This window comes from Pelobates fuscus, chromosome 6, assembly GCF_036172605.1.
Source record: "Pelobates fuscus isolate aPelFus1 chromosome 6, aPelFus1.pri, whole genome shotgun sequence".
In the NCBI taxonomy this organism is placed as follows: Eukaryota; Metazoa; Chordata; class Amphibia; order Anura; family Pelobatidae; genus Pelobates; species Pelobates fuscus.
In genome coordinates, this window is record NC_086322.1 from 212,675,453 (window position 1) to 212,702,931 (window position 27,479).

Here is a 27,479-nt window from a genome sequence, read left to right on the forward strand (position 1 = left end):
CTAAACAAACCTTTCTTGTAGATGTTGATTCAGAGGCCCTTTTAGCAGCAAATCTATGAAACGATTATTGATACAGCCATTCCATTGAAGGCAATCCTTCTATAAATGTTAGAGCCAGTTTAACTTAGGAATAACTTATATTTTATTAAGGTATGCATATATTCAGATGTCACAGAGGTGTGCTTCATTAAAACGTGTTGCTCACCATGAAGTTATTATGTTCTGAAAGTAAGTACTATAGCGTACTAATATTAGAATGTTAGTAGGCTTACTGTCTAAGTGGATCATGGATATAATCTAAGCCTTACAATAAGTACCAATGGCATGCTCGCAGATATAATTAAATGTGTCAACCTACTGTGTACAGTTACTTAAAATACTTTCATGGCCATACAAAAGTCAGATATACATCATTGGATCATATGGATAGATTTCACCTGTATAGCAAAAATACAAAAATAACTGTAACCAAATCTATAATACTCCATCCTCAACATGAATATTTATTTTTCGTGGTGTGTGCGTGTGTGTCCAAAAAAGAAATGATTTACGTATAGCTATTAACGTTTTCCTAAAAAAGCACAAATTAACTCCAGTTAGTGGAAACGTAATTGGTTGCCTAGCAACAGATTACAAGGATTGTCAGATCCACACTTTGTCATGCTGGTGAACAACATGTGAAAAGTGCTACCTTTAAATATGCAACAAGTTTTTGGAAGCATGTGCTTGTTTTCCTGCAGCATATGAAATATACCCATATAGGGAGACACTGGGTTCCCCCATCATTATAATTAGAGCCCCCATCTGCAGCCTATGGGAGGGTTGTCCATTTGTCCCCGCTGTTCATAATAACTAACATTTAAAGGGACACTCCAGGCACCCAGACCACTTCTGCCCATTGGAGTGGTCTGGGTGCCAACTCCCACTACCCTTAACCCTGCAACTGTAATTATTGCAGTTTTTTATAAACTGCAATAATTACCTTGCAGGGTTAACTCCACCTCTAGTGGCTGTCTACTGTGTGAGGACCTCCAGCGTCGCTCAATTCCCCATAGGAAAGCATTGAAAAGCAGGTAAGTGACCTGAAGGGGTTTGCACCCTTTCAGCAACCGGGGATTGGGAGGTGGGAGGGAGGGGGGACCTGCAGTGCCAAAACGGATTGTTTTCCTGGCACTGGAGTTTCCCTTTAAGGAACGCTATAAAGAACACAAACATATTCCTAAACCTATAGCAATAGAAACACCATCTATCCCCCCTTCTCTCCCTTGCCCCCCCTAAATATATAGAACAATCTTACCTTTGTTTCAGTCTGCTGCTGCTGGGTCCACCTCTAATCTGCCTGCTTGGCTGACATCATCAGACATGGTGTTGAAGCTAATTACAAAGCTTTCCCATAAGAAAAGAATGGATTAGCTGAGCTTGTCAAGGAGGCAGATCAGGGCAGAGCCAGCCCAAGCCAAACACAGCCCTTGCCAATCAGCATCTCCTCATAGATCTGCATTGAATCAATATATCTCTATGAGGAAAGTTCAGTGTCTCCATGCTGAGAGTGGAGACACTGAATGTCAGTGCAGCACAGTGTGCAGCACTGCCCCAGGAGGCACTCCTAGTAGCCAGGAGTAGCCAGTGAAGGTATCTCTAGGCTGTAATGTAAACACTTCATTTTCTCTAAAAAGACGGTGTTTACTGCAAAAAAACTCAAGGAAATTATTATACTTACCAGAACAAATGCAATAAGCTGTAGTTGTTATAGTGACTATAGTGTTCCTTTAACCACAGGTGGGTGCCAGGAAGGCACCCCCGTTTAATTTTAATTATAGACCCCACCCCCACTATGTCCCCCAAGCATTATTTAATTAGAGCCCCATTGTGGAGGCAGAAGGGAGGGACACCTTGATATGTCCACCACCATTATTTAAGTTGATTTGGACTCAAGTGTGCAACAAGTATTTTATAAGTTAGGTAATGTAATGCTGCATAAAAAAAGGCTAACAATAGTACTTGAGAGGCAAGATGTGTAAAATTAAGTGAACCCTGTGTCCAAGTTAAACTGTTATTCCCAAAGTGTGTTGGTAATAAGTTTAGCTTTGAGCCAGTCTGAAATGTCATATTTATATTGCGCTAATTAAAAGAACATCAAATGTAAATAGCAAATGTATAGTTTGCTAAATGTTAAAGCAAAACTAAAGTATTAACTGGGCAAAAAATAGCTAAACACGTTTAGTGCATTTTAGAGAAGCGTTACTGTGGGATTTATTGCTAGTAGGTTCAATGATACACTCATACCAATCAAAAATGATACGCTTGTTCAAGAGAGGAACACAACATTGTTGGATTTGTATCTTATGGAGGACCACTTAGGGGTGGAATCTACTACAAAATGTGTATATATGCTTACCTTTACTACCATGGCTGCATAGGTAACATCACCTCTCCATGGCTGTGGAGTGGACCATCCAACCAGTGGATCTGCCTCATCATTGTAAATTGGAACAGATTTGAACTGCGGAAAACGCTCTTGAATTTCATTGACTGTGTCAATCTCTTGCTCTAAGATATGGAAAGAACTCCCTCCTCCCTATAAAACAAAAGACATCATACATTGAAATGCAATGTTCACCTTACGGAATACAATAATTTAGCAAAACTGTATTCATTGCTAAGGAAACACTCAAGCACCATAACCACTACAGCATGCTGCTCTGCCTAAGCTAAGCCCAGGGGAGTTCATTGGCTGCGAGTGAACAGCTGATGCTCTCAGCCATTAAGCTGGACCTGCACTGGAGAGCATAGTTCAGAAAAGCTAATAGAAACGGAGCACAAGCTCTCAAATCAGAAGGCAAGCGACATGGAGTGGCGCCCAGGGAACTCCATGGGGGAACTTCTGTAGTGGTTATGGTGCTCGGAGTGTTCTTTTAAATGTGTCATTTTATGTGATTCTTTTAATATTTTATTATTTTTCTTTCTAGTAGGTATGCATGTGTGAATGTGCAATGGTGTTATACAGGTTTTTAGACATATATATATATAGTGTGGCGCTTACAGCAACTAGTGAATACAGAAAATAAATACAAAATGCAATTGGCTTAACCCTTATTAGGGTTATGTTTTTTATTTATTTTTTGTATTTACTAGTTGTTGTAAGCGCTCCACTATATATTTATATTGGCCTAAAAACCTGTATAACACCATTGCACATTTTCCTGTATTTCATGCGCATTTTATCTAAAAAGTAGGGAGGAGGTATTCCCCCATGAGTGTTTTTTTAGAGCTGCTTTTACTCACAAGTATTTTAAGCACTAATCACTAAACACACTTCCTCATAAAGAGGATCACCTAGTTGCTTACATGAAATATAGGTATAAGTATAAATAAAACAAAAAGGACAAATATGCTGCCATTTTTTGTAATATATAAAAACATTCTGGTAGGACATAAGTAGATATGTTTAAACGAAGATAACGACCAACAAATAAACTAAAGTCTGATTAGCAGACTAGTAAGATCAGCCATACTCTGATCAGCCACAACATTAAATCCCCCTGCCTAATATCATTTAGGTCCTTCTTGTGCTGCCAAAACAGCTCTGATGCGTTGAGGCATGGACTCCACAAGACCTTTGAACACGTCCTGTGGTATCTGACACCAAGATATTAGCAGCAGATCTTTTAATTCCTGCCAGTTGCGAGGTGGGTCCTCCATGGATCAGATTTGTTCTTCCAGCACATCCCACAGATGATAATTGGATTGAAATCTGGGGAATTTGGAGGCCAAGGCAACACCTTGAACTCTTTGTCACCCTTACCTTTTCCGTCCAACGCTCACCCGGTCTCCACTCTTTCAAAAAATCATTAAAAACTCACTTTTTCACAAAACCGTATCAATCAAACTGGTAATGGTTCCCAGCTGATTCCTCTCCTGCTACTGTCATTTTAAAAAAAAGCAACAAAAAAAAAACAAAAAAACAACTCACTGTCTTCAGGGAATACTATTCTATTAATCTACTTCCCTTATACTTCCCTTACCTTTTGTGTCACTGTACCCCACTCCCTCTAGCATGTAAGCTCATTGAGCAGGGCTTTTACCCCCTCTGTTCCTGTGTGTCCAACTTGTCTGGTTGCAATGACATGTTTGTTAGTCCACCCATTATAAAGCGATACGTAATTTGTTGGCACTATAAAAATAATAATAATTTACCTCAAACCATTCCTGAACAATGTTTACAGTGTGGCAGGGTGCATTATACTGCATTATACAGCTGAAAGAGCCCACTGACATCCAGGGCCGGACTGGGAGAAAAATTCGGCCCGGGCATTTTTCTATAACAGCGGCCCACAAAGGGGGCGGGGCAGAGAAGGTGTGTTTTGTCATCACCAATGACAAGCACGCCCCCTCTCAAAGTGAGCATGTTGGTTCAAAGCTCTTCCAGGGCAGACCATGCACAGAGCTCTGCTGAAGAGCTCTAGCATGAGAAAAAAAGCCCTGTATTTGTTCTGCACAGCGCAAGCAAATTTAATAACATGCTTGCACTGTCTCTCCTTGCAATTTGTCTCTGGTGTCTCTATAAATGGATACCCGGAGACAAAAATGCTAGGAAAGAGTACTGTTCATGTGTTTGGAGCCTGCTTGTGGTATTGCGTGTGTGTAGAGTGAGCTGATTGTGGTGTGGTATTGTGTAATAAGGTTGGTTTTAGTCATGTTGTGTTTGTGGTGTTATGTGATGCATATGTGGCTAGGGGCTGTAGAGAATGTGTGTATAGGGGATATAGCAAGTGTGTGCATACAGGCTATAGTGTGTGTGTATAGGTGGTGTAGTGTTTGTAGAAAGTGTGGGTTTAGGGGTGTAGTATGCGTTTGCTTACAAGGAATCTAGTGTGTGTATAGGGGATCCAGAGTGTGTGTGTTAAGAGTGTAGTGTGTGTGTGTATATGTGTATGTGTATATATGTATATATATATATATATATATATATATATATATTTGGAAGTATTGTGTATGTGTGTGGTGCAGTGTGTTGGGGGGGTTCTGTGTGTATGTAAGGGGTGCAGTATGTGTGTGTGATGGATGCTGTGTGTGATGTGTGTGACAGTACTGTGTGTCAGAGTGATGTGTATGCTGTGTGTGACAGTGCTGTGTGTCAGAGTGCTGTGTATGCTGTGTGTGTGAGTGCTGTGTGTGAGAGTGCTGTGTGTGAGTGCTGTGTGTGAGTGCTGTGTGTGAGTGCTGTGTGTGAGTGCTGTGTGTGAGTGCTGTGTGTGATGTGTGTGACAGTGCTGTGTGTCAGAGTGCTGTGTATGCTGTGTGTGTGAGTGCTGTGTATGCTATGTGTGTGAGTGCTGTGTGTGAGTGATGTGTGTGAGTGATGTGTGTGATGTGTGTGAGAGTGCTGTGTGTGAGAGTGCTGTGTGTGATGTGTGTGAGAGTGCTGAGTGTGATGGGTGTGAGAGTGCTGAGTGTGATGGGTGTGAGAGTGCTGAGTGTGATGGGTGTGAGAGTGCTGAGTGTGATGGGTGTGAAAGTGCTGAGTGTGATGGGTGTGAGAGTGCTGCTGTGTATAAATGTTAGAATGGATTGTGTGTAAAGGGGGGGGGCTGTAAATAAACAAATAAATAAAGGGCATTATTTCCCCCCCCCCTCCCTTCTTACCTTTAGCCTGGGAGGGGGGGACTGGTACCTGGGACTGGGAGGCAGAGTGGCAGTGTTCGCCTGGTGGTCCTCGTGGTGAGTGAACTCTAGCCTGCGGGCTAGAGTTCACTCTCGCGAGATCCGGTCGTTGCCATGGTCGTTGCCAACGCTCCGGATCTCGCGAGAGGAACCCGGCGGAGCTGCAAGTTAGAGCTCCGCTGGGTCCTCTCTCCGTGCAGGCTGGCTCCCTCCCTCTCTCTCCCCGCCGGCGGCCGCATTGGATAGCATGTGGGCCGGTGAGGGAGATCTTTGATCTCCCCACCGGCCCGCCATGGAATACAGCGGGGCCGGCGCTCGGATAGTGCCGGCCCTGCATAGACCGGCAGGGGAGACCCTGGGACTTCCCCTGCCGGCCTCGGCCCACGCCCACCGCGGCCCACCGGGCATTTGCCCGGTGTGCCCGATGGCCAGTCCGGGCCTGCTGACATCAAGAAACACACAAGGTTTCCCAACAGAACATTGCCCAAAGCATAACTCCTGACTTCCTGCCCTCTTCCTTTAGTACTTCCTGCTACCATCTCTACCCCAGTAAATTATGCACACACACCTGTTTTAATAGAAAATGTGATTCATTAGAACAGGGAACCTTCGTCCATTGCAAAATGGTCCAGTTTTGATGCTCATGTCCCTACTGAAGGCGCTGTCGTAAGTGGACAGGGATCATCATGGGCACTCTCACCAGTCTGTTGGTATGCAGTGCACTGTGTGTTCTGACACATTTCTATCATAAGCAGCATTACGTTTTTCAGCAATTTGTACAATAGCCCTTCTGTGTGATTGGTATAGACGGGCTAGCCTTTGCTCTTATATGTAATCAAAACGCCCCGTACTCGTCCACATGCTACTCTGGGGAAGTTGGGAGTACTAAAACCAACATCAATTTGGTATTGTGTTAGCTGTAGGAGAGAAGCCAACAAGTAACACAGAAAAGAAAGCCGCTGTTCCAAGGTAACATCTGTGGGTATTCACCTGATATGTCAAGTGTTCTGTTTTCCTAATTCGGAACATGAATTGCTAGATCCTTGTAGTTAAGGCTCTTAATATGATGTTCGCCTGAGTGGTAACAGCATTTAATTCTCAGTTAACTCTCGCTGGTGATGGAGGCCTGAACAATTTAGATATTTACCTACTCAAAGCTAAAGCCACCATTCTGGTCCAATAATCACACTATCCCCCTTTGCCAAAGCTGACGTTAAAGCAATGGTGCAGGGTATATGGTCCCATTTCGAAGCTGATCAAGCTGTGCATCAGGTACACAAGTATCTTGTGAATGATATAAGGCAAACACAGACACCAATGTGTCTGTGTTTGCCTTATATCATTCACAAGATACTTGTGAATGTCTGTGTGTCTGTGTTTGCCTTATATCATTCACAAGATACTTGTGTACCTGATGCACAGCTTGATCAGCTTCGAAATGGGACCATATACCCTGCACCATTGCTTTAACGTCTGCTTTGGCAAAGCGGGATAGTGTGATTATTGGACCAGAATGGTGGATATAGCTTTGAGTAGGTAAATATCTAAATTGTTCAGGCCTCCATCACCAGCGAGAGTTAACTGAGAATTAAATGCTGTTACCACTCAGGCGAACATCATATTAAGAGCCTTAATGATAAGGTATATATACACATATAGTTATGTAACATTAAAATGCAATCCAGTACAATCCAACTATATATTACTTGCTGTCTGGTAATAGAATAGTTAATAGGCAAAAGTGCATGTTCAGAAGTATAATTGATTAGCAGTATAATTATTTTGTAACAAAACTTTCACTGTTTGTATCTATTTTCAAGGCCAGCACGTGCGTGAAGAGTTAATGTATACCCAACGCGTGGAGTCACCCTCCTCTCAATTAGAAGAGTCTGCTTTCCTGTTAAGAGAATAGAAAAAGAACGGTGTATGCTAAGCCTGCCAAGATAAAATTCCTTTGTTTTTTCTTTTTTTTTTTCTTTCAATGATATTATTATTATTATTTATATAGCGCCAAAAAATTCTGCAGCGCTTTACAATGGATATCATGTAAATATTCAAGATCTTAATGCTCTCAGAACCAGTTTTGACTCCTTCTCTATTGTAATAAAGACATGATCCTATACCTGCTCTATTCTAGCCTCTGACTGGCTAATAGGAAAAGGCTTTTCAGAGGGAATTGGCTATTTGACTAAAACCATCTTGCCCTCTGGATACACTATAATTCTTTACTGGTAAATTAATATATGTCCAGAGCAGGTGGCCACTGCTAGCTTAAATTTCTTAAGATCATATCCCTATAGTATTCACAGTAATCTAGAAGAATACATTTGGGATGTTTTCGAATGATAGCTCAGCTCCCTATCAGTGACTATTTTCATAAAATGAAGAGGAGTTTTTTTCAGGTGATATGCCTGTTTACAGGAACTGAAATCAACATGTGATTTATATTTTCTTTAAGTCATTTTTTCGTAGCGAAATAAAATAAATACCAATTTAACAGTACTGCAGATTTTTCTATTCCCTCTGAATCAGAATACAAAATGTGCAAGGGATACTATCACTCAATACTATAAAATACCAGTCCACATTAATAAGTATTCCAGAAAAATGCTTTTGTTATGAAATGCTTCAATGTAAGTTCAAGCATCTGTGATACACAAAAACTAACTACAGTTAATCTTTATGGCAATATTACCATTATTCAACAATGTCCGATACTGCTAAATAAAACAGAAGAATTGTGATTATCCATTATAGTCAGATACTGCTAATATTAAAGAAAAACATATTGTACTGCAATGCCTTTAGAGCACCACATGATGGCATTCAGGACAAAAAAAATAAAATAAAGACATATTGCTGGTTCTGCAATAATCAGAGTAGAGGAGCAAAATGAAATATACGAACAGCATTTACTATGTACACTTCACATATACTACATATATTTACAAACACAATGCAACGGAGGGCATGAGAGGTCCTCATGATTTAAAGCTATTTTGATGATAATTGCTGTATTTTAACCTCAAATCTTGACATTGGCTGATGGCAAATCAGTAAAGGACATTTCTGAACACACTTTAAGCCGGTACACATGTACCTATCTTCTGTCTGTTCCTTAATCCGGTTAGCAAAGTCCATAGCCTAGCTGGCTGTGCAGGTGCTGATCTGCTCATGTGCTGTACATGCTACCACTCAGTTATATGTGGTGGTCCTGGATTGGCGAGGTTATCTTGATCCCCACCCCGCTGTGAAATTCAAGTCTGTAAAGCTCACTAAGAAACATTATAGAACACACCGTATTCTGCATACAAGACGACTGCCATTTGTACGAAGGAAGAGTCAGTGATGCTCGGGAACCCTCAAAAGATGTTGGAGGCATTTGACAAGATAAGTGCACATTATTGGGCAAGAAGGGAGGTCCCTGGCTTCCCCAGCTACCGACCCAGTAAGGCAGCCTCTGATCTAGCCCGGAGGCCATAATAATCAACATTGCAGCCTGTCAAGAGGCTTCTAGTACGCGCAAGCTTACTAAAGATTTAGCAAATATCATTACAATCCACTTCAGTCCATGCAGATTTCAAATGAGGAGGAGAAATAGAAAGATTAACAGATATAACTGGAAAGTGACATGAAAATTCCATCGTTATTTTGATTATATTTATTAAAGTGTTCTAAAAGCAATCAAAACAGTAACAGGTTTCATCTTAGTAAAAACTCCACACAGAATTTTTTCACAAAGAAGTGAAATTATACAATTTTCTGTGGAAAAGTGGAGGAAGGATTGATAAATCGATTGCATTGCTGTCATTCAGAAAGTAATAGGCTGCAAAAGAAGCAACAGGTGAAAAAATCTGAAAGACTTAATAAATTGCATTAAAAAAAATCTCCTGAAATATAAACGTAAAAGTGTCAATTAGTGTAATCATCATAAAAAGTATAATCCTCAATTAGTGTTTCATTTTACCTCCTCTCTATGCTGACTGCCAGGTCAATGTACAGAGCTTATAACAATCACTGACAGGGTACCACCATGGAGGCGCCCAGTTGGAGTATAAAAAAAAGACACACTCCAAGCACCAGAGCTAGGACAGCTTGCTGTAATGTTTATGGTGCCAGGAATGCCCTGATGCCTGCTCATTGTAAGTAGTAAAACAATTTTGACATCTTACCTGAGGTTGACCATGTGCTGCTCCCCAACTCTACTACTAAAGTCGGACATGTAAAAGTTTTTAACCCGTTCCTGACGTTAGGGTGTGCTGTGTCATCCTACACAAGGAGTGCTGTAATGCCGATCCCAGTCACGTGATCACTGTGATGTCCCCCCCTCCACTCCCCCAATGTGCAGGTTTTATGGGATTTTGGAACTTACAGGGTCAAATATATCCAAATGTAATGTTCTGGTATTTCTGCTGGGCTGTTATGAACTATAGTATTATATATAATACTATATATTTTACTTGTGGGACATCACAGCATACAAATATGTGTATGTTATTGCAGTAAAAGCTAACAGTATTATAATATTAACAGTTGCAGGAAAATAACAAAATGTCCTAATTTCTCACTTTTTTAGATTTTATTCCCATTACATTATGTTTACTATATAAATATCTGATGTAAGATGAAAGCCCTATTGAACAGACATATAGCTCAAATTCCAGATTTTGTTTTGGTTCAGAACTTGGAAAATTGCCACCGTCCTTAAGGGGTTAAGCAGGAGCTTTTGTCAGCCGTCCTGGGCTATGCTCCACAGTGGCAGGGCTAGCTCACTGGCTGAGAGTGATTAGCTGATCACACCTCACAATCACATACTTGTTAAATACAGGGGATAGGTAATCATATTAAAACCCTTCTCACATTCTTGATGCCTAAAAAGATTGGACCACACAAATTTATTTCATATGATTTAACTGTGTAAAGAATCTTAAACAGACAAATGTCTAAAAAACTGACCACATAGAGAGCCCTTAAGAAAACTGCTCATTGTTTTATACACACTTTTGTGTTCCTTATGATAATGTTGTCTTCCAAACTTTCTTGTGTTATTTTGAGACATTTCGGGATGTCTATTGTATCTGCGCTGACAAAGTCTGAATAAATTACACAGTTCCATGAATGCCAACATACTTGTCCTTTATAACTAACCTTTTTATGCAAAGCTATATAGTCCAACCGCACACCAGTCTCCTGTGTAAAATAGTTGGTTCCATTAAAGCAATGTGCCAAAAGACCCCAGCATATGGGTGACTTTGGTGGTGATCTGCACGAGTCTCCAGGACCCCCAAATTTTAATAGTGCACTTGCTTGTTTCAGACCTTGAGAGCAGGCATCATAGTAGTTCTGGAAACCTATTTGAAATAACATTATTTTAGAATACTGTTAACCTCTACTCTACAAGTTAATAAAATAAAAAAAAAAATGTGCAGCCTTAGTTGGAAACATAAGATACATGACTTGCACATTTACTTAGCACAAAACAGTATTTCCAGCATATGGTACTGTTCCGGATTACCTTGCAAAATTCAAATAATGTAAAGTTAGGCTAGTCTAATGTTAACTTTATTCAATCTGCCTTTGCATAAATAGGTACCAATAAGCTTGCGATGAGGTCAAATACGATCAAACTCCCCACAGTGCACATACATAAGGTGTATTATGCATCACCTGCATATCTCAAATTGGGGTCCTTCTTTGGCATAAATACTCATTAAATTGTGTTTACACAACTGTCCCAGAGTTCCCAGCAGGACATGCAAATGAGCACTGACAGGCCTTGAATTTCAGACTTCATACATTTCTGCAGAAACCCTTAGCAATGGACACTGTTTTAAATGCACCTTTTGTTAAACGAAAGCATGGCTATGGTCCATGGCTGGGGTCCAGTGCAGTACAAATTAGTTTGGTGAGTTGACCATGCATCACCATCTAATAATTTAGTGGACTATACTGGATTTGGTGAATGCCAGGAAGGTGTAATGCTTGGTTGCATAGTAACTGATATACATTTTACGGTAGAAGGAACTATGGTCACAAGGTTATTTTTTTTATCTTGTGACCTAGAACTTTTAGTTTCAGTGACATCCTATATAATTTTACATCCAACTTTCTGTTAACATTTTGGGAAGTGTCCTTTTCTGTTTCAGTATGATAATGCCCCATAGTACCAATAATGTCCATAAAGATATATCTTGTTGGATTGATAAGGAGGATGATAATTTGCTGCAAAGTGTCCTTACTTTAATCCTATCAAACAACTTTGAGTTAAACTGGAAAGCCAACTGTGACCAAAACATAATTGCCCAAAGATCAACCTAACCCATCAAAGGCCAATCTCACTAAAACTACATTTTTCAAACCTCAAAAGCAATATTCCAGCTACAAACATGAGGTTTAAATAGCTGTAGGAATGCATTATTGAACCCTCTTTTGTTTTTTGGGTGTTTTTTCTTTTTTTGGTTGCGATTTTGCCTTTTAGCTAAAAGCTATAAGATGAAATGTCAGAGCCGGTTTGCCTTGATACTTGTAGGTGAATTTACACTTCAATGACCATTTCAGTGGTACCAAAACCTCTGTTATTTAATTGTGCATACTTAGGGATTTGGAATATCTTTACTTTTTTTTATTTGTATTCTTTATGAATATGGACAGACATATACTCTCATTGAAGAGGTATGGGTGCAATATCCCTGTCCCCTTAATCCTGCAATTAAAAACAGTTTCAGATAGTTACATTTAGCTTTAGTGGCAGTTTGCATGAGGACGTTTAGCATCTTCAAATCCCCTACAAGAAAGCATTTATTCAATGCTTTACTATAGAGAAGGCCCAATGCGTGTGCATTGCAGTGCATGCACATTGTGTTCCTCCTCGGTGTTGTCATCGGAGGAGGCGGAGAAGGAGCCAGCACCAAGGGACTTCAACACTGGAATAAGATATGTTCTAAAGGATTTTTACCCCTTTAATTGCCAAGTGGGGGAGGACACTATAGTGTTAGGAATACAGCTTTGTATTTGTAACACTACTATGTTCCTTTAAATAGTATGAATTTAAATAAAAAGCTACAAAAACATACCTTTATCACTCATAGAAACATTATCAAAATCGTGATTATCTGGTTCATTCCAAGTTTCAAAATTCCACTTGGCAACAGTTGGTAATCCGTATTTTTCTGCAAAGAGACACATACAAATCATAGTGTGTGGTTAAGAAGTTTTTTACTAAAACAATCCCCAAATACAAAAAAGCACAGTATAATATTCAAAAATTTATATATATATATATATATATATATATATATATATAAAGATAACAAAAGTGATTTTACAGCAGGGGTGTTCAAAAATAAATTTGGTATTGTCATGAACCACACAATAGACAACTCTTATATGCAATACAATACAAATTAAGGTAATTAAATATTCAGTTAATGAGAACACTGGCTCTGTTTATTTTTTACTAATAATTACATGTAACAAATTATTTCTGTGGCAGCTCTTAGACTGACCGTTTACAGACCATATGCCACCATGGAATGTTCAACATATTAGAAATGTTTGGTCTGTACTACCATCAGCCACTAATTGAATGGGTCGCATTATTATACAGTAGAATAGGATCCTTAAATATAGACTATTATTGTGTTATAACGTATCTTAGGCTCTTAAAGGGATACATAAAAGCCCAATAAAGCAAACAAATAGCTGTCTCTAGATTAGAAGAGGATTTTTTTTGTATTCTTTATTTTTGTTGTGCGTTTGCGTTACAGATATGCTTGAGATGCCACAACAGTTATCACAAGCTTTCATACAGTAGATACAGACATATATGTGGCATTTGAGAACATTGCACATTTTAATTTTAGTCTTGTAGGCTATGACAAACTAACTAGGCCTATCGTAGTTATTCTGTAATCACAAGAGAAAAAACATTGTCGTTTGGTAGGTCCTACACATCTAGGCTTTAAACATTAATTAATGACAACTAGCAATTTTAATGCGTAGGTGGACACTAGTGGCAGCGACAGTGATGAGGAAATGTACCACATAGCCTTCAGTTGTGACACTGGCTTGGGCATAGGGGCCAAGTACGTTGTGTTTGGGCATTCTCTTCCTTATCAGTTACGTGCCCTATGTGCCATGTATTTGCGTGTGGGGTATGAGTGTGGTCTATCACCCCTAACCAAGTGGGTCACGGAGGGAGGGAGATAGATGGTGGTGGCCACTGTATTAACCCTTTTGCGGTGGTGACCGGTGTAGGTTGTGGGATACTCACTGGTGATCGTGTCAACCTGTGGTTTAACGCACCCCGAGGGGATGACACTATAAAACTGGGAGATGGAACATAAACGTGTGCTATTCAGAACTTCTTATATATTAGCTAAAGAAATGGAAAAATAATAACATTTGTGCCTGTGGACTTTTAAAATAAGTTGGAATCAAGTGGCTGCTATCGGGCCGCCTCTCCTTCGGGGTACGAAGGGGACAGTCCGTGTGGGGTCCCATGTGTGAGAGGTGGTAGGTATGTCAGGTGGTCCAGTTCCCAGTGGAAGGAGTCTGCCTCCTTTATAGAGGTGAGTTTCAGAGTGGTGCCGTTGTGGTCAACCGACAGGGTTTTAGGCATTGTCCAACGGTAGGTCATATTGGCGTCATGTAGGCGGCGGGTCACTGGGCCCAGAGTTCTCCTCCACTAGAGGGTGGACCTGGTCAGGTCCTGATAGAAGGTGAGACTGGCGGATTCGAAGTCCAGCTGTGTTTTGACTTTTATAGCAGCGAAGATGTGGTTTCTGTCTGTTAGAGTTTGGCACCGAATGATCACATCTCTGGTTGCTAAGAGAGGTGCCTGTCTCTGTTTGCTGATGCGGAAGATTCCTGCAAAGTCCAGCTTTTTTGCCTGCGTGTGTGGTAGTAAGGTAGCAAAGAGGCATCTGAGGTAGTGTGGTAATTACGACTGGCTGATTACATCAGGGATACCCTGATCTTTACATTTATTCTGCGGCTTCTGTCTTCTGCAGCATCTAGCTTATTAATCAGGACTTAGTGGGAGGTCTGCAGTTGCAGCACTGTTTCTTTAAGGCCTCTCACTCCTTGTTGTACGTCTATAATGTCCTCCTCTGAGGTTTTCATGCGGTCAGTTACTGCTTGGACCTCCGTTCTCATCATGGCAACGTCTGCCGCGGACATTTGATTCAGCTCTAACAGTAGTAACAGGAGGTTCTTAATGTCCAATTTGGTGGCTGGTGTCAGCGCAGCGGGGTCTGTTTGCGCGTCCAGGGGTTACTGTGGGTCTATGGTTTCCCCCGGAGTTTGGGTCAGGTGTGGCAGCCATCTTTGAGGCCACGTGGCAACATCGTGCTTATATCGCGGGTGTCTTTACACGCACCAGTAGCTATTCGCTGGGATTTCCGTCCCATGTTTGCCGGGTCGGATGTCCCGTTCTCCGTGGATGGTGCGGTGACAGAGTACACTGCGTTGAGTAGCGCTGATTCAAAGGCCCCGTGGGCATGGTAGGCCTTGGCTTTGCGGCGTACTTTCCCGCCCATCTGCGGGTATAAAAAAGGCATCGGTCGGTCATTGGCGTTACCCTCTTGCTCTGCCCGTTAGTCTCTTGGGCTGATTTGGCCTGTCCAGCTTTGATTGCCATTGATTTTCTCCGTTTTAGACGGAGTTCTTTTATTATGTCGCAGTAAAGCAGTATTTTTTAGTTATCCGGAATGCCCTTGCACATTTTGAGGAGCTCATTGGCTGCATTTCAACAGAGTCAGTAAATTATCACAGCCATTTAGGATTTCCATTCTCTCATTGAATGAGTATTATTAATGAGAAACGGAATAATAACAGATCATAATTTAAACTATTTTTTCCCAAGTTCCCAGCTGTAAAGTAGTCATTAGATTTACAACTGGTTTTATTTATTTGCCTTTACTGTAAAGCAGTGTTTCTTCTTCCAATTTTTAGATGATAACGCATGTCCAATTTCCTCAGTCAAGGCAAATGCTAAGAAATGTTGATTTTACACAAACTACATTAGTTTGTATTAGGCAACCCATTTTAATATACATGAATGGTTAAACAAAAATAGGTTCCTCATTTTTTTTTTTTAATTTAAAGTTTTATTGTCATTTTTCATTAAATGTTTCATATCTTTTTAGATCGCAGTAAAGAGGTAGGACTCGCAGGCCCGTGAGCCAGGGTGGAGGAGTGGCGTTCACCATCTTCTGTGGACCAGTCACCCGAGGATTTCATCTAATTCTCATCCCCTGTGTCGTCCCCTTGTCACCTATATGTCAGCATGCTTAAGAGGTCTGGGCTGTAGACTTCTACTAGCCAATGTGTCCATATGTCTAAGTACATTTGTGAGCGGCCCTGTGCTGTAAATGTCAAGTCTTCCAGTCCATGTAGTTTCTCAAACCAGGTCGTTAACGGAGGGGGGGTCTGTCTTCCAAAGAATGTCAATATGTGTTTTGCTGTGTTCAGTATCCGTATAGTTAAAGATTTTTTACATTTGGCTGTCGGGGTTGTAGTGCGGCATAAGAGATATGCGGTAGGCTTAAAGGGGGGTTTGTTGAAGAACTTTTATAGCACGCTACTATAGTTCGCCAGTAGGTGACCTTTTTTGGGCATTCCCCCCATATGTGCAGAAATGTGCTTAAAGGTGTGGCATCGCCAGCACCTGTCACTCAGGTCTGGGTTCATTTTCTGCAAAATGTGCGTTGTTCTATACCCCAGGGTCAAAAATATGTATGCTGTCTCTTGGGTTTTACTTGCCAGTGCGCAGTGGTGTGTACGGTTGCATGTTTTGACCCATTGCTGTTCTGTGAAAGTGTCACCCGTTATTGTTTCCCATTTACCCATGTGGCGGGAGGTGGCGGCAGATTCCTATTGTGTAGGAGCAGAGTGTATAGGTAGGAGATGCCATGTAAAAGTGGGTCCAGGTCTGTCCCCATGTATTCAAATGAGGTCAAAGCCCTGTTGAGGTCGGGTTTCTGTGTAATGTTGTTCGGATTTGTTTGTATTTCAGTCGGTGTAAGTAATGTGTGGGCCATCCAGGAAGTCACTGAGGGGTTTGATTTTGTCATCCTTCATCATGTACAAGAAAAAAGTGCTCTGTGCAAATAGGCACTTAGTGATAATACAAATATAAAACAGCAGCTCAAACACACGAGCAGGTTTCCCAATCCTACACAAACAAATATGTGAAAAGAAAATGTGAACTTAGTGGATCATACTGCCACCACAAAGATCACTCAGTGGAGCGCTAAAGATAAATATCTTACCCCTATTGAGATAACATATATTTCACTTTAAGGGGTAAACAGCATAATATAATTTAAAACAAGAAAATACACATCATGGTGCAGTATGCCTCAAGGAAGACCACTTCAGTGACTTTTATTTGGTATCGGTATATACACTGTAGTTTTAATAAATTGTTACTTTTACCATATATATCTGGTAGTGGATCTTCAACTGCTTCCTGTATCTTCATAAAGAAGGGTAGTGCCTCCCTTAAAGGCACATAGGTGTATATACATAGAGCCTAGTATAACTGGCTCTATACCAGGTGAGCATATCTATGCATCTTTAAATGTGATCACTTCTTTACCTTTCTTTATACGTAGTTTCACCAGGATTTCTGTCTTTTTTGTATCCACATATTTTGTGAGCTGCGTATATGGAGAAGGTCTGTAGAATGTATTAACAAATATACCCAAGCTGTTGTGATTTGAGCCAATCCCCAGGCTCTTTACCATGTGAGTTGGATATACATCTTTTTCCACTCCATCCAGATTTTACAAGCATACTGCACCATGATGTGTATTTTCTTGTTTTAGATTATATTATGCTGTTTACCCCTTAAAGTGAAATATATGTTATCTCAATAGGGGTAAGATATTTATCTTTAGCGCTCCACTGAGTAATCTTTGTTGTGGCAGTATGATCCACTAAGTTCACATTTTCTTTTCACATCCTTCATCATGTGTCTAACTTGAATGTGTGTCAGTTGTGGCAGGCATGTAAATGCTCATGGGTTCATGCCCAGGGTGAATTATGTGTTGTACGTGATTGGGAAGAGAGAGGGAGGGAAGGAAGAGAGGCCCATCTGCGAGGCCGTTCTGTGCCATATATCCAGGATGGCCTTCACCAGTGGTTGATGGTGCCAGATGCGTCTGCCAATTGTTGGATTCATCCATGTCAATGCTTTCAGGGAACCACCAGATTGAACTAATTCGAATCTCCTTCCAAGGCTTAACTACACTGTCCTTCACCCATTCCAGTATTGATTGTAAGTGAAAAGCCTGGTAGTAAAAGTGGAATTTAGGGACCGCCAGACCGCCTTCAAGTCGCGTTAGCATTTGATATTTTAATCTCGGTGTGCCCTGACCCCATATGTACTTAATCATCAGAGACCTCAAAGACATAAAGTACGCTGTTGGGATCTGTATGGGAAGTGCTTGGAACAGGTACAATATCCTGGGCAAGAGATTTATTTTTATCACAGCAATGCGGCAAAGCCAAGACAAGTGAGGCAACTTCCATTCTTCCAGGTTTTTCTTGAAGTTGTTGAGCATCGGAGTGAAGTTGAGTCTGTATAGTTGGGTGAGGTCTCTGGATATCCATGTTCCCAGATATTTGATTACTCTGTCGGAACAGTAAAAGTGGAAGCTCTGGCGTAGTACATCGGCCCTGTCTGCCAGTAGATTGATATTCAGCAGGTTGGATTTTGTGAGGTTGATCTTGAAGTTAGAGATCCTTCCATAGAGTTCAAATTCTCATATAATGTTGGGAAGGGTTATCTCAGGTAGAGAGACGAAGAAGATCAGGTCGTCCGCGTAAGCGGCCACCTTATGCCTCGACTCCTCCTATATCTGGGTTTCTCCTAATCACCTGTAAAAATTGTTCCAGGGCTAAGACAAACAGCAGAGGTGATGGTGGGCAGCCTTGTCTGGTCCCGTTGCGGATGTGGAACGTGTCCGTGTAAGCTCCGCTAATGCATACCTTCGCCGATGGGTCACCATACAGTGCCGGGATCCACTTTGATCCACTGTGTTCTGCTACAGTCTCAGCTGTTGACTAAAGAGTGATGCCTGTTGATTGCAGAGTAGCATGTCTCTTTCGTCCTGTAAGGAACCATGGTCTTCCAATCTTCTGCTGCGTCGGGAAGGGAAGGTGAGAAGGAGGAAGGGGTAAAAGGAGGGGAAAGGGGGGATGGTGGACGGAAGAAGGAGGGAATTGGGTATGAGCAGCGAGGATGAGGTGGGGAAGAAGAGGGGGAGGACGTGGAAGGGTGGGGGTGGGAGGATGGGGGTATTGAGAGGGGAAGGTAGGTGGAGGAGGGGAGGGGGTAATAAGGAGGGGGAGAGTGGGCAGGAAGAGGTAAAAGGGAGAAGGCGATGAAGGGTAGGATAGATGGGGGTGGGTGAGCGAAGGGGAGGGAAGAGGAAGGGGGCTGAATGAGCTGGGGAGGGTATGGGTTGGGGGGAAGGATGCGGTGGGAATAGGTAGGAGGGATGGGGTCGGGAGGTAGTGAGGATGAGGAAGGGGGTAGGGTAATGAGGGGGGAGGAGAAAGGAAAGGGGGCTAGGAAGGGGGAGAAGAAAGGAGGGGGAAGGGTGAGGGAGGATAAAAAGGGGTGGGGGGGGGAGGACGATGAAGGGGTAAGGGGTGAGGAGGGGGAGGTTGAGGAAAGGGGAAAGGTGATGCTGGGGAAGGGGAGAGGGGGGGGGAGAAAATGAGGGGGGAGGGAGCAGGAGTGGGAGAAAAGAGTTAGAGAGGGTGGGGGTCGCACTTTCTCATGTACTTGTCATAGGCTTGTCAGGGCTGGTGTTCCAGGTGGCCATCGCGGTGGGTGAGGGCAGGCAGGTGAGGTATCACAGGGGGTTCCCAGTTAAGATGGAGCCCCAGCCGCTCGGGTGTTCACTTGGCGGTGTCCCCAAGTTCCCCCGTGCAGGGAAACAGGGTACACTACACAAAATACAAGGGGACACACACAACACAAGTGGAAAACACACAAATAAGCAGTGGTTCTGCCGATGGTGATGGACAGTGTTGGTCTTTGCCAGCTGTCCAGCACTGATCACTATGTGCAGGAGCTGCAGCATGAGAGGAAGATGTCTCTCGGATGCTGCCATCACATAGCACCACATAGTACAGGACACTCATTGAGTACTCTGCACTATATAAGGCGGTGTAGGGTTGGTATAGGGTTACTTATTGGAGTTCCTTTTCTTTAGTTGCTCTTAATGTGTAAAACTTATTATAAGTAAAACTATAAAAACATGTTTGTCTTTTTTCTCCATTTTTACATTTTATTCATACTTAATGTTGTGGAAGATATGCATAAAGGATATAAAAAGAAAGACATTTGTTTTTTTTAGAAAACATTATATAAAATGTGCACTAAAAGAAAACCCTTAAGTTACAGTGAAAAAAAAAACATATTGCATACATTTAAGTTTTGTTTTGATTCAGAAGTCGGACTATTGCCTTCATCCTTAAAGGACCACTCTAGGCACCCAGACCACTTCATAAAACACGAAAACAGAAATGAAAAGGGTGCGCCTAACTTACATAAAAATAATATTATGCATAAATAAAATAATAATAAAATAATAGTCCAAAGTCCTACAATAAGTCCGAAGTGGTAAGTTCCACAAAGTATGGAGGATGCTTGAGGATGATGTCAGTCTTTACGCCTATGCACTTGTAGTTCGGTGATGATATGTGAAGATAAAAGCAGGAAAACAAAAATCCCAATGGTACAGTATGTCAGCAAGGTGAAAGGGGATAAAATAGTGATAATGAAAATTACTCACAATTTTCAGAGCTAAAATACAGCTCTGATATTATATGCGTGAAGTGGAATGATCCCCACTCAAGGATATATAGGGTGACGCTGGTCAGCAAGTAGTGCAGGTGAAAAGTCCAGCGATGATCCGGCTCGGCCGATAATAAGAGAAAATAAAATATAGTGCTCTCTGTATGGCAGATAAAAATGCTAGAAGAAAATAAAAATATACTCACAGTATATAGAGCAGGCTGAACTGCTCGGTGTAAGCGTATGGGTGGTATAATCCCCACCTATGGATTCTTTGCGCTATTGCGTGGGTTATAAATTATAAGTAAGGTCAGGTTAGAAAAGGTAAAAAAAAAAAAGGATATTTAAAGGAATATGGCAAACAAGATATTTTGGTGCCAAAAATTCGTTTATTACAAATATAAAATATAAAATATAAAATGTATAATATCTAGACGCGTTTCGCCTAAAGAGGCTTCTTCAAGTAGATAATAGAAGCTAATGAAGTGGTCTGGGTGCCAGGTCCTTCTAGGGTTAACCCATTTTTTCATAAACATAGCAGTTTCAGAGAAACTGCTATGTTTGTGAATGGGTTAAGCCTTCCCCTATTTCCTCTAGTGGCTGTCTCACTGACAGCCGCTAGAGGCGCTTGCATGATTCTCACTGTGAAAATCACAGTGAGAGCACGCAAGCGTCCATAGGAAAGCATTATGAATGCTTTCCTATGTGACCGGCTGAATGCGCGCGCAGCTCTTGCCGCGCGTGCGCATTCAGCCGACGGGGAGGAGAAGGGGAGGATCGGAGGAGGAGAGCTCTCCGCCCACCGCTGGAAAAAGGTAAGTTTTTACCCCTTTCCAGAGCCGGGCGGGAGGGGGTCCCTGAGGGTGGGGGCACCCTCAGGGCACTCTAGTGCCAGGAAAACTAGTATGTTTTCCTGGCACTAGAGTGGTCCTTTAAGCGGTTAATGCCAGATTTACTGGAGGGGACAATGCATTTATTTTGTTTTTCTAATTAAAACAATCTGAACTGATATGACTTTAAATCCTCTATTTGTACTGAGCTCATTACCGAGAAGTGTTCCCTTGACAATCTAATCTGTGCAAAGCAGCAATGCTGTGACTTCTGTTTGTTATGGACAGCGTCTCTCCAAGTGTTACTGGTGCCCAGCACTGCAAACTGTGATTGTGGTACATCACTTATTGATTCTCCAACCACCTTAATTAAATATGCATCCTCTGGTCTACAGACCTACCTATATACAAGACAAATATAACTGTCAAAAGCAAAACTATGAATGGAAGAGTCCTCACCAAAGCTGGGGCAAATTTACTTCATTGTTATTATTATTATTATTATTATTATTATTGCCTTTTGTATAGTGCCAACAGATTCTGTAGCACTTTACATGAATTTTAATGGAACACTACCGCGTTCTATAGCTCTATAGTGTTATTGTAACTATTTAGGACGCTGTCTACTTCATGAGGGTTTAAAAGGACGTTTTTACTTATCTTTACACACTCGCTGTGCAGACTACACCGCGGGTGCCCAGCCTACCTTCCCCATATGAACAATGCTGTGATGCGCCAATTAAACAGCCTCTATGAGTGGCATTTGATTGAATAATCAAGTCCAACTTGGTTATTGAAGTGAAAGCACCTCTAATGGTTGCCACAAAGAGAGCCACTACAGGGTATATTTACCATTTAAATCATAGCATTACTATATGTACTAGAAGTCAATTTTACATTGCAGGGATAAAACTAAAAGGCCCATGCACCCAGACCACTTCATTAAGATAAAGTGAGATTGGTGGCTTTAACAGTCCTTTAACGGCAGATGAAAAAGAAGGAAGCTGTATATAAAATTACCGCAGCTTTTATTCCGGCATAGCACAGTATTATTTTAGGAAAAACAAAAACTTGATGAAAAATCAAGCATTTGTTTTTAAAACAATAGTTGGTTTGTAGAATGTTTTTTTTTTTTTTAATTCTTTATTTTTGTTTGTGTACGATAAAAGAACATTTGGTCTGTTAAGCCACAATAGCTGCAAGAGACCATTCAACAACGAGTAATAACATGGCATAAAGATTGTTGTGCACAATTTTTAAGTATAATACAGGTTTAAGACAAGGCACGTCATAGGGTGAAAACACATAAGAATTACTGATAGCTTGCTCGGCCTCAAAAACAGTCTATTGCAATGTGGTAGATTACAAGCAATGGGTATGCGTGCAGCGATTTGTGTAAGATAAAAATGTACAGGGAACATAAAATTTAACATGAGTTTTGTAGGCTGCCTGTCTATAGAGGGTAAGGTATAAGCTCTGCGTGTGTTGCAGAACCAAGGCAGCATACATAGGATTGATCTAAGTTATACATGGGTATGTTTGAGCTATCATTTGGTCATTTGATCTCGAGTGAGGCTATATAGGGACTGTGAGCTCCTGTAGGAGCAATCGGAAGGGGCTCACAAGGCCCAATGTATGTATACAGTCGAGGGTCATACAAGTTATGAAAAAAGAAAATGAAATAATGGAAAGAACATAAACAAAACAAAATTGGCCCCAATAGGCAATGTGAAACCACTAGAGGGACATAGATAACTTTGCGCCCTGGTGTCCGGAAAGGTAGTGTCGGGACGGAGGAGGTTTGGACCGCTGGTCCAGCATCAGAATGCTTGTGAGGAGGGTCTACATTTCACACATCATTATATCCCAACAATAAACGAGTATAGTGAATAAAAACATAATGAAATAGAACCATAGCTCAGGGTATGTAGTGTCCGTGGCAATTGGCAGTAAGAGCGGTGAGGTGTAGGCATATCGTCGCCACTTTGAGAGCATTGTCTGGTAGGCTTAGTTCAGTCATTAATTGTCAGTTTTGGCAGTAACTGTCCTGCAACTGTAGGCTGTCGTCTCTCCGTCTCGATGTGTATTCATGTCGGGACCGTGTGAGAGGCGGTCTCCTGTGTTCTCCGTGGTACGAAGACTGTGGTATTCGCCGGGTCCCAGTTATGCTGAGCATTCGTCAGTTGGTGCACGGCTTTGAGGATTGAGTCGGGCAGGAGGCCCAGATTCCCTAGGATTGCCGCTGCGTCCTCCAGCTTATGAACTGGGTAAGCGTTCCCCTCGTGGGTGATCAGCAGGGTTTGGGCTGCCCGCCACCGGTAGGTGATGGTGTGTGAGCAAAGCAGCATTGTGAGAGGCTGCAGAGATCTCCGCCACTTTAGCGTTTCCCCGAATAAGTCCGCATAAAAAGTGAGGGAAGAGGTTTCAAAAGTATAAGGTGAGTGTCCTCGTAGGGCAGTCATGACCGCCGCTTTTTCCTGTTTGGACTGGAAGCAGACTATTAGATCCCTGGGAGCTTCGTTAGGAGCTCTCTGTGTTTTGGGAATTCTGAATAGGCTCTCAAGAGTTATCAGTTTTGCCTGTTTTGGGGGGTAGTATTGAGCACAGGAGGCGTCTCACAAAGTGCGGTAATTCTGTGTCTGGCACCGTCTCCACTACCCCACTGATCTTGAGGTTCGTGGATCGCCTTGCGTCCTCCATGGACGTGACTTTTCTTTCCTGAGCGGTATGGTGTGCCCTCAGGGACTGCAGCTCTGATTCCAGGCGAGTTGCCTGTTGTTTGGCATTGTGGGAGTCTGTTTCCAGAGCTCCCATGCGGCCTGTCAGGCCTTGAAGGTCGGCGCGGAGTGCTGCCACGTCCGCTTGTATGTCTCGCCGAAGGCCCGCCAGCAGCTCTTGCATGTCGGCTTTGGTTACTGGCGATGAGCCATTTTTAATCGGGGGTGGTGCTGGGGTCACTTTTGGTCGTGGAGGGTCCGGTAGTAGGTGGTCACCGGACTCCAGGGTGTGATCATCTAAGAAGTCGGAGCTGTTGTCGGGGTAAGACGCCATCTTGGCTTGTGAGGTTCCATGTGCCTGCCGCCATAAGTCTCCAATATTCATGCTCATGTTGGGTTTTTCCGCCTTTTGCTTCTTGGTTTTGCGTCCCATAATGTTGTGTGTGATCGGGGGTCCCGTAGTTTTGCTTTTTGTGAGAATTTGCCGAGTTTAGTGCTTATTTCAGGCCGAGTTTGCCGGAGCTCAGAGGAGATGCGACCGTTCAGGTTGGATGCTAGGCTCCGCCCCAATCGGTTTGTAGAATGTTTTGATAACATTTTATCTGAATAGAGACAATTCATTGCTTGTATGTCAGCACTAAGGTACGAAATGGCAACTAATGTCTGAAGCTACTCCAACACCTGATCACACAATGTGCTCATCAGCAGGAAACTCTTCAAAATCATTCTCCAAGTCAACCACCAATATTTACCTGGGATATTTTTAGTATAATGGATTTAAATAGATGAAGGAGACGTGTGTTTCCATTGTAAAACAGAACAATGATGAAAGCCAAGTCAGTCAGTATCTGCCTGTCCTTCGTCTGGATAAAGGATTTTTGCCAGATTACTCTGACGTTTACTCACAAAATAAAAAATTAGGGCAAAAAATATATGTCACTTTGTCTACTACAAAACTCCTTATCTAATAAACAACAAAACCAAAAATTGTGGAGAACTGACGGCAGCATTTAACCCCTTAAGGACCAAACTTCTGGAATAAAAGGGAATCATGACATGTCACACATGTCATGTGTCCTTAAGGGGTTAAAGGATCACTAAGGGTACTATAACCATTTCATCTCATTGAGTTATCGATTCTTCAAATACAGGGTGGGCCAAAATTCAGAGGTAGAGTTTGAGGAATCAATACAATTTTTTGAACCAATTTCACTAATATTACAATGAATGCGTATTGTATGGATATTTGTTTGACTAAGTAAGTAAAAGGTCATCTTTTAAATGAGCTTCTTTTGCTGTATCGCAAAAACTTTCAAATTGCATTGTTCATTAGTTCAGTGGTGGATCCAGAGCCTGATCTCGGGCGGGGCACTTGTAGATTATTTAAAGAAATAATTCAGACACAATAACCACCACAGCTCAGTGTAGTGGTTATGGGGTTAATAGTGCCAGGAACCCCTCCCAGAGGAAGTAATCAAACCGTTTAAGAACAGTTTGACAACTTACCTGAGGTCTGCTGAGAAATGGGGCTGTAGTAGGGCAAAGGACCAGTGGTGTGTATGAGTGGTACAATGTGTAAGGGGTGCAGTGTGTGTGTGTGTGGGGGGGACAGTGTGTGAGCAGTGTGTGTTTGAAGGTTGCAGTGTGTGAGTGAGGGTGGCAGTGTATGTCAGGGGTGCAGTGTGTGTGTTTTAGGGGGGCAGTGTATGTGTGGGTCAGTATGTGTGTGTGACAGTTGCAGTGTGTGTGAGGATTGCAGTGTATGTGTGAGTGTGGGGCAATGTGTGTGTATGGGGAGGCAGTGTATGTGTAGGGCAATGTGTGTATGGGTGCAGTATGTGAGTGTGGGGGCAGTGTGTGTGTGTGTGGAGGGCAATGTATGTATGTGGGGCAGTGTGTGTGTATGGGGGGCAGTGTATGAGTGTGTGTGTGTGGGATTATAAAAAAAAACACTACCCTTCTTATCACACACACACACACATACATACACTGCCCCATACATATTGATTAAATTAAAGTAAAAACAACAACACATATTATTAAAAAAAATCCCCCATACCCTTCTAATATGTGTTGTTGTTTTTTATTTTAATTAAAACAAATATACATTATGTCCCCCCTTCCTTCTTACCTATACTGAGGGAGGGAGGGGCATTTCTCGATACCTGGTGGTCCATGGGGAATCCCTGGTGGTCCCAGTGGTGAGAGTGAACACAAGCCCGCAACTCCAGGGCTAGAGTTCGCTCTCGCGAGATCTGGAGCATTGCCGTGGTAACCGCAGCAACGCTCCGTGCTCGCGAGAGAAGGACCCCGGAGGAGGTGCAGGATGAGCTCTCGGGTCGTCTCTCCCTCCCCTAGCATAGTGCCTGCAGACCAGGGAGGGAGATCTCTGATTTTCTCGAGGGGGCAATTTCCCCATTCCCCCTCCCCTGGATCCGCCACTGCGTTAGTTATTGTTTGAGGCTCTAGCACTCAAATTTCTGCACAGATATTCTCCTTGAGTGAGTGAACGCGGTTTGTTTTTGTATACCCACTCCTTCAGATATCCCCACAGGAACTGATTGGGAGCTGAAAGGTTGGGTCATTTAATCTGGGAATTTCTTGAACTTATCTAATTGCTGAACAGTTGTTTCAGTTTTGAAAACAAAATTCCACTATTTTTTACTTGTTGCTCTTTCATGGAATTACCCATGAAGAATCTCCCAAGACGCAGTTATAATATGTATATGCAAAAAAAAAAAAAAAAAAAAAACTACTAACAAATACTACTCTGAATTGTGGCCCACCCTGTACAATTGCCTTACTGTGTTATACAGATTCATGTACTAGCATTGTCTGATTGTCTCTCCTATTAAACTCAGCTGGCCATCAAACCTAAAACATGTTTTGACCATGTTAACTCCTAGCAGCATATAACAAAAGATGGAAAAAATGATTTTATACACACACACATACTATGAGTAACTTTAGCTTTTTTACCATGATTGTATTATTATATTACATTTGTAAATCAATGGAGAAAGAGCAATGAAGATCTTTGGAGAAGACAATTGAACATGACCTTATCCAAAGTGCACATCAAGTTATTTTGCATAGAGTTCACTGTTTAGTATGCCTTTGAACATGGCCATGTTGTCAGTAAACACACGTTGAACAGTAAAAGAACATTTCATTTGGTTTTGTTCACAAATGTATCTAACTTCACATGTTAGGCAGTATTAGAGGCTATTGTTATAGAAACAACAGAAACGTCTAATGTTTACATTATCGTTTGTAAAGGTATGCCGAACACAGATAGGGACATTCACACTTTGCAAGTTTGATTGAGCAATGGCCTCGGGCACCAAAAACTATCTTGATACCAAACAAGGTTGAGCATAACTGCACACATTGTTCATGTTACGTACTGATGTTATGGTGATATCAAAAGCAATGTGTAAGTTAATGTTGATG

The 27,479-nt window shown here is 41.9% G+C and overlaps 1 protein-coding gene across 2 annotated transcripts in view; it reads right to left on the reverse strand.

Annotated features, from left to right (window-relative positions):
- IDUA (alpha-L-iduronidase) overlaps positions 1 to 27,479 on the reverse strand; it is a 140,074-nt gene that overhangs the window by 29,052 nt on the left and 83,543 nt on the right. For both annotated transcript variants that reach the window (XM_063458719.1, XM_063458721.1), the window contains exons 5-7: positions 12,738 to 12,833; positions 10,813 to 11,015; positions 2,399 to 2,578 (exon numbers count right to left, since the gene is read on the reverse strand). In XM_063458719.1, coding sequence (XP_063314789.1) covers positions 2,399 to 2,578; positions 10,813 to 11,015; positions 12,738 to 12,833 — 479 coding nt within the window. The remainder of the gene's footprint in view (positions 1 to 2,398; positions 2,579 to 10,812; positions 11,016 to 12,737; positions 12,834 to 27,479) is intronic.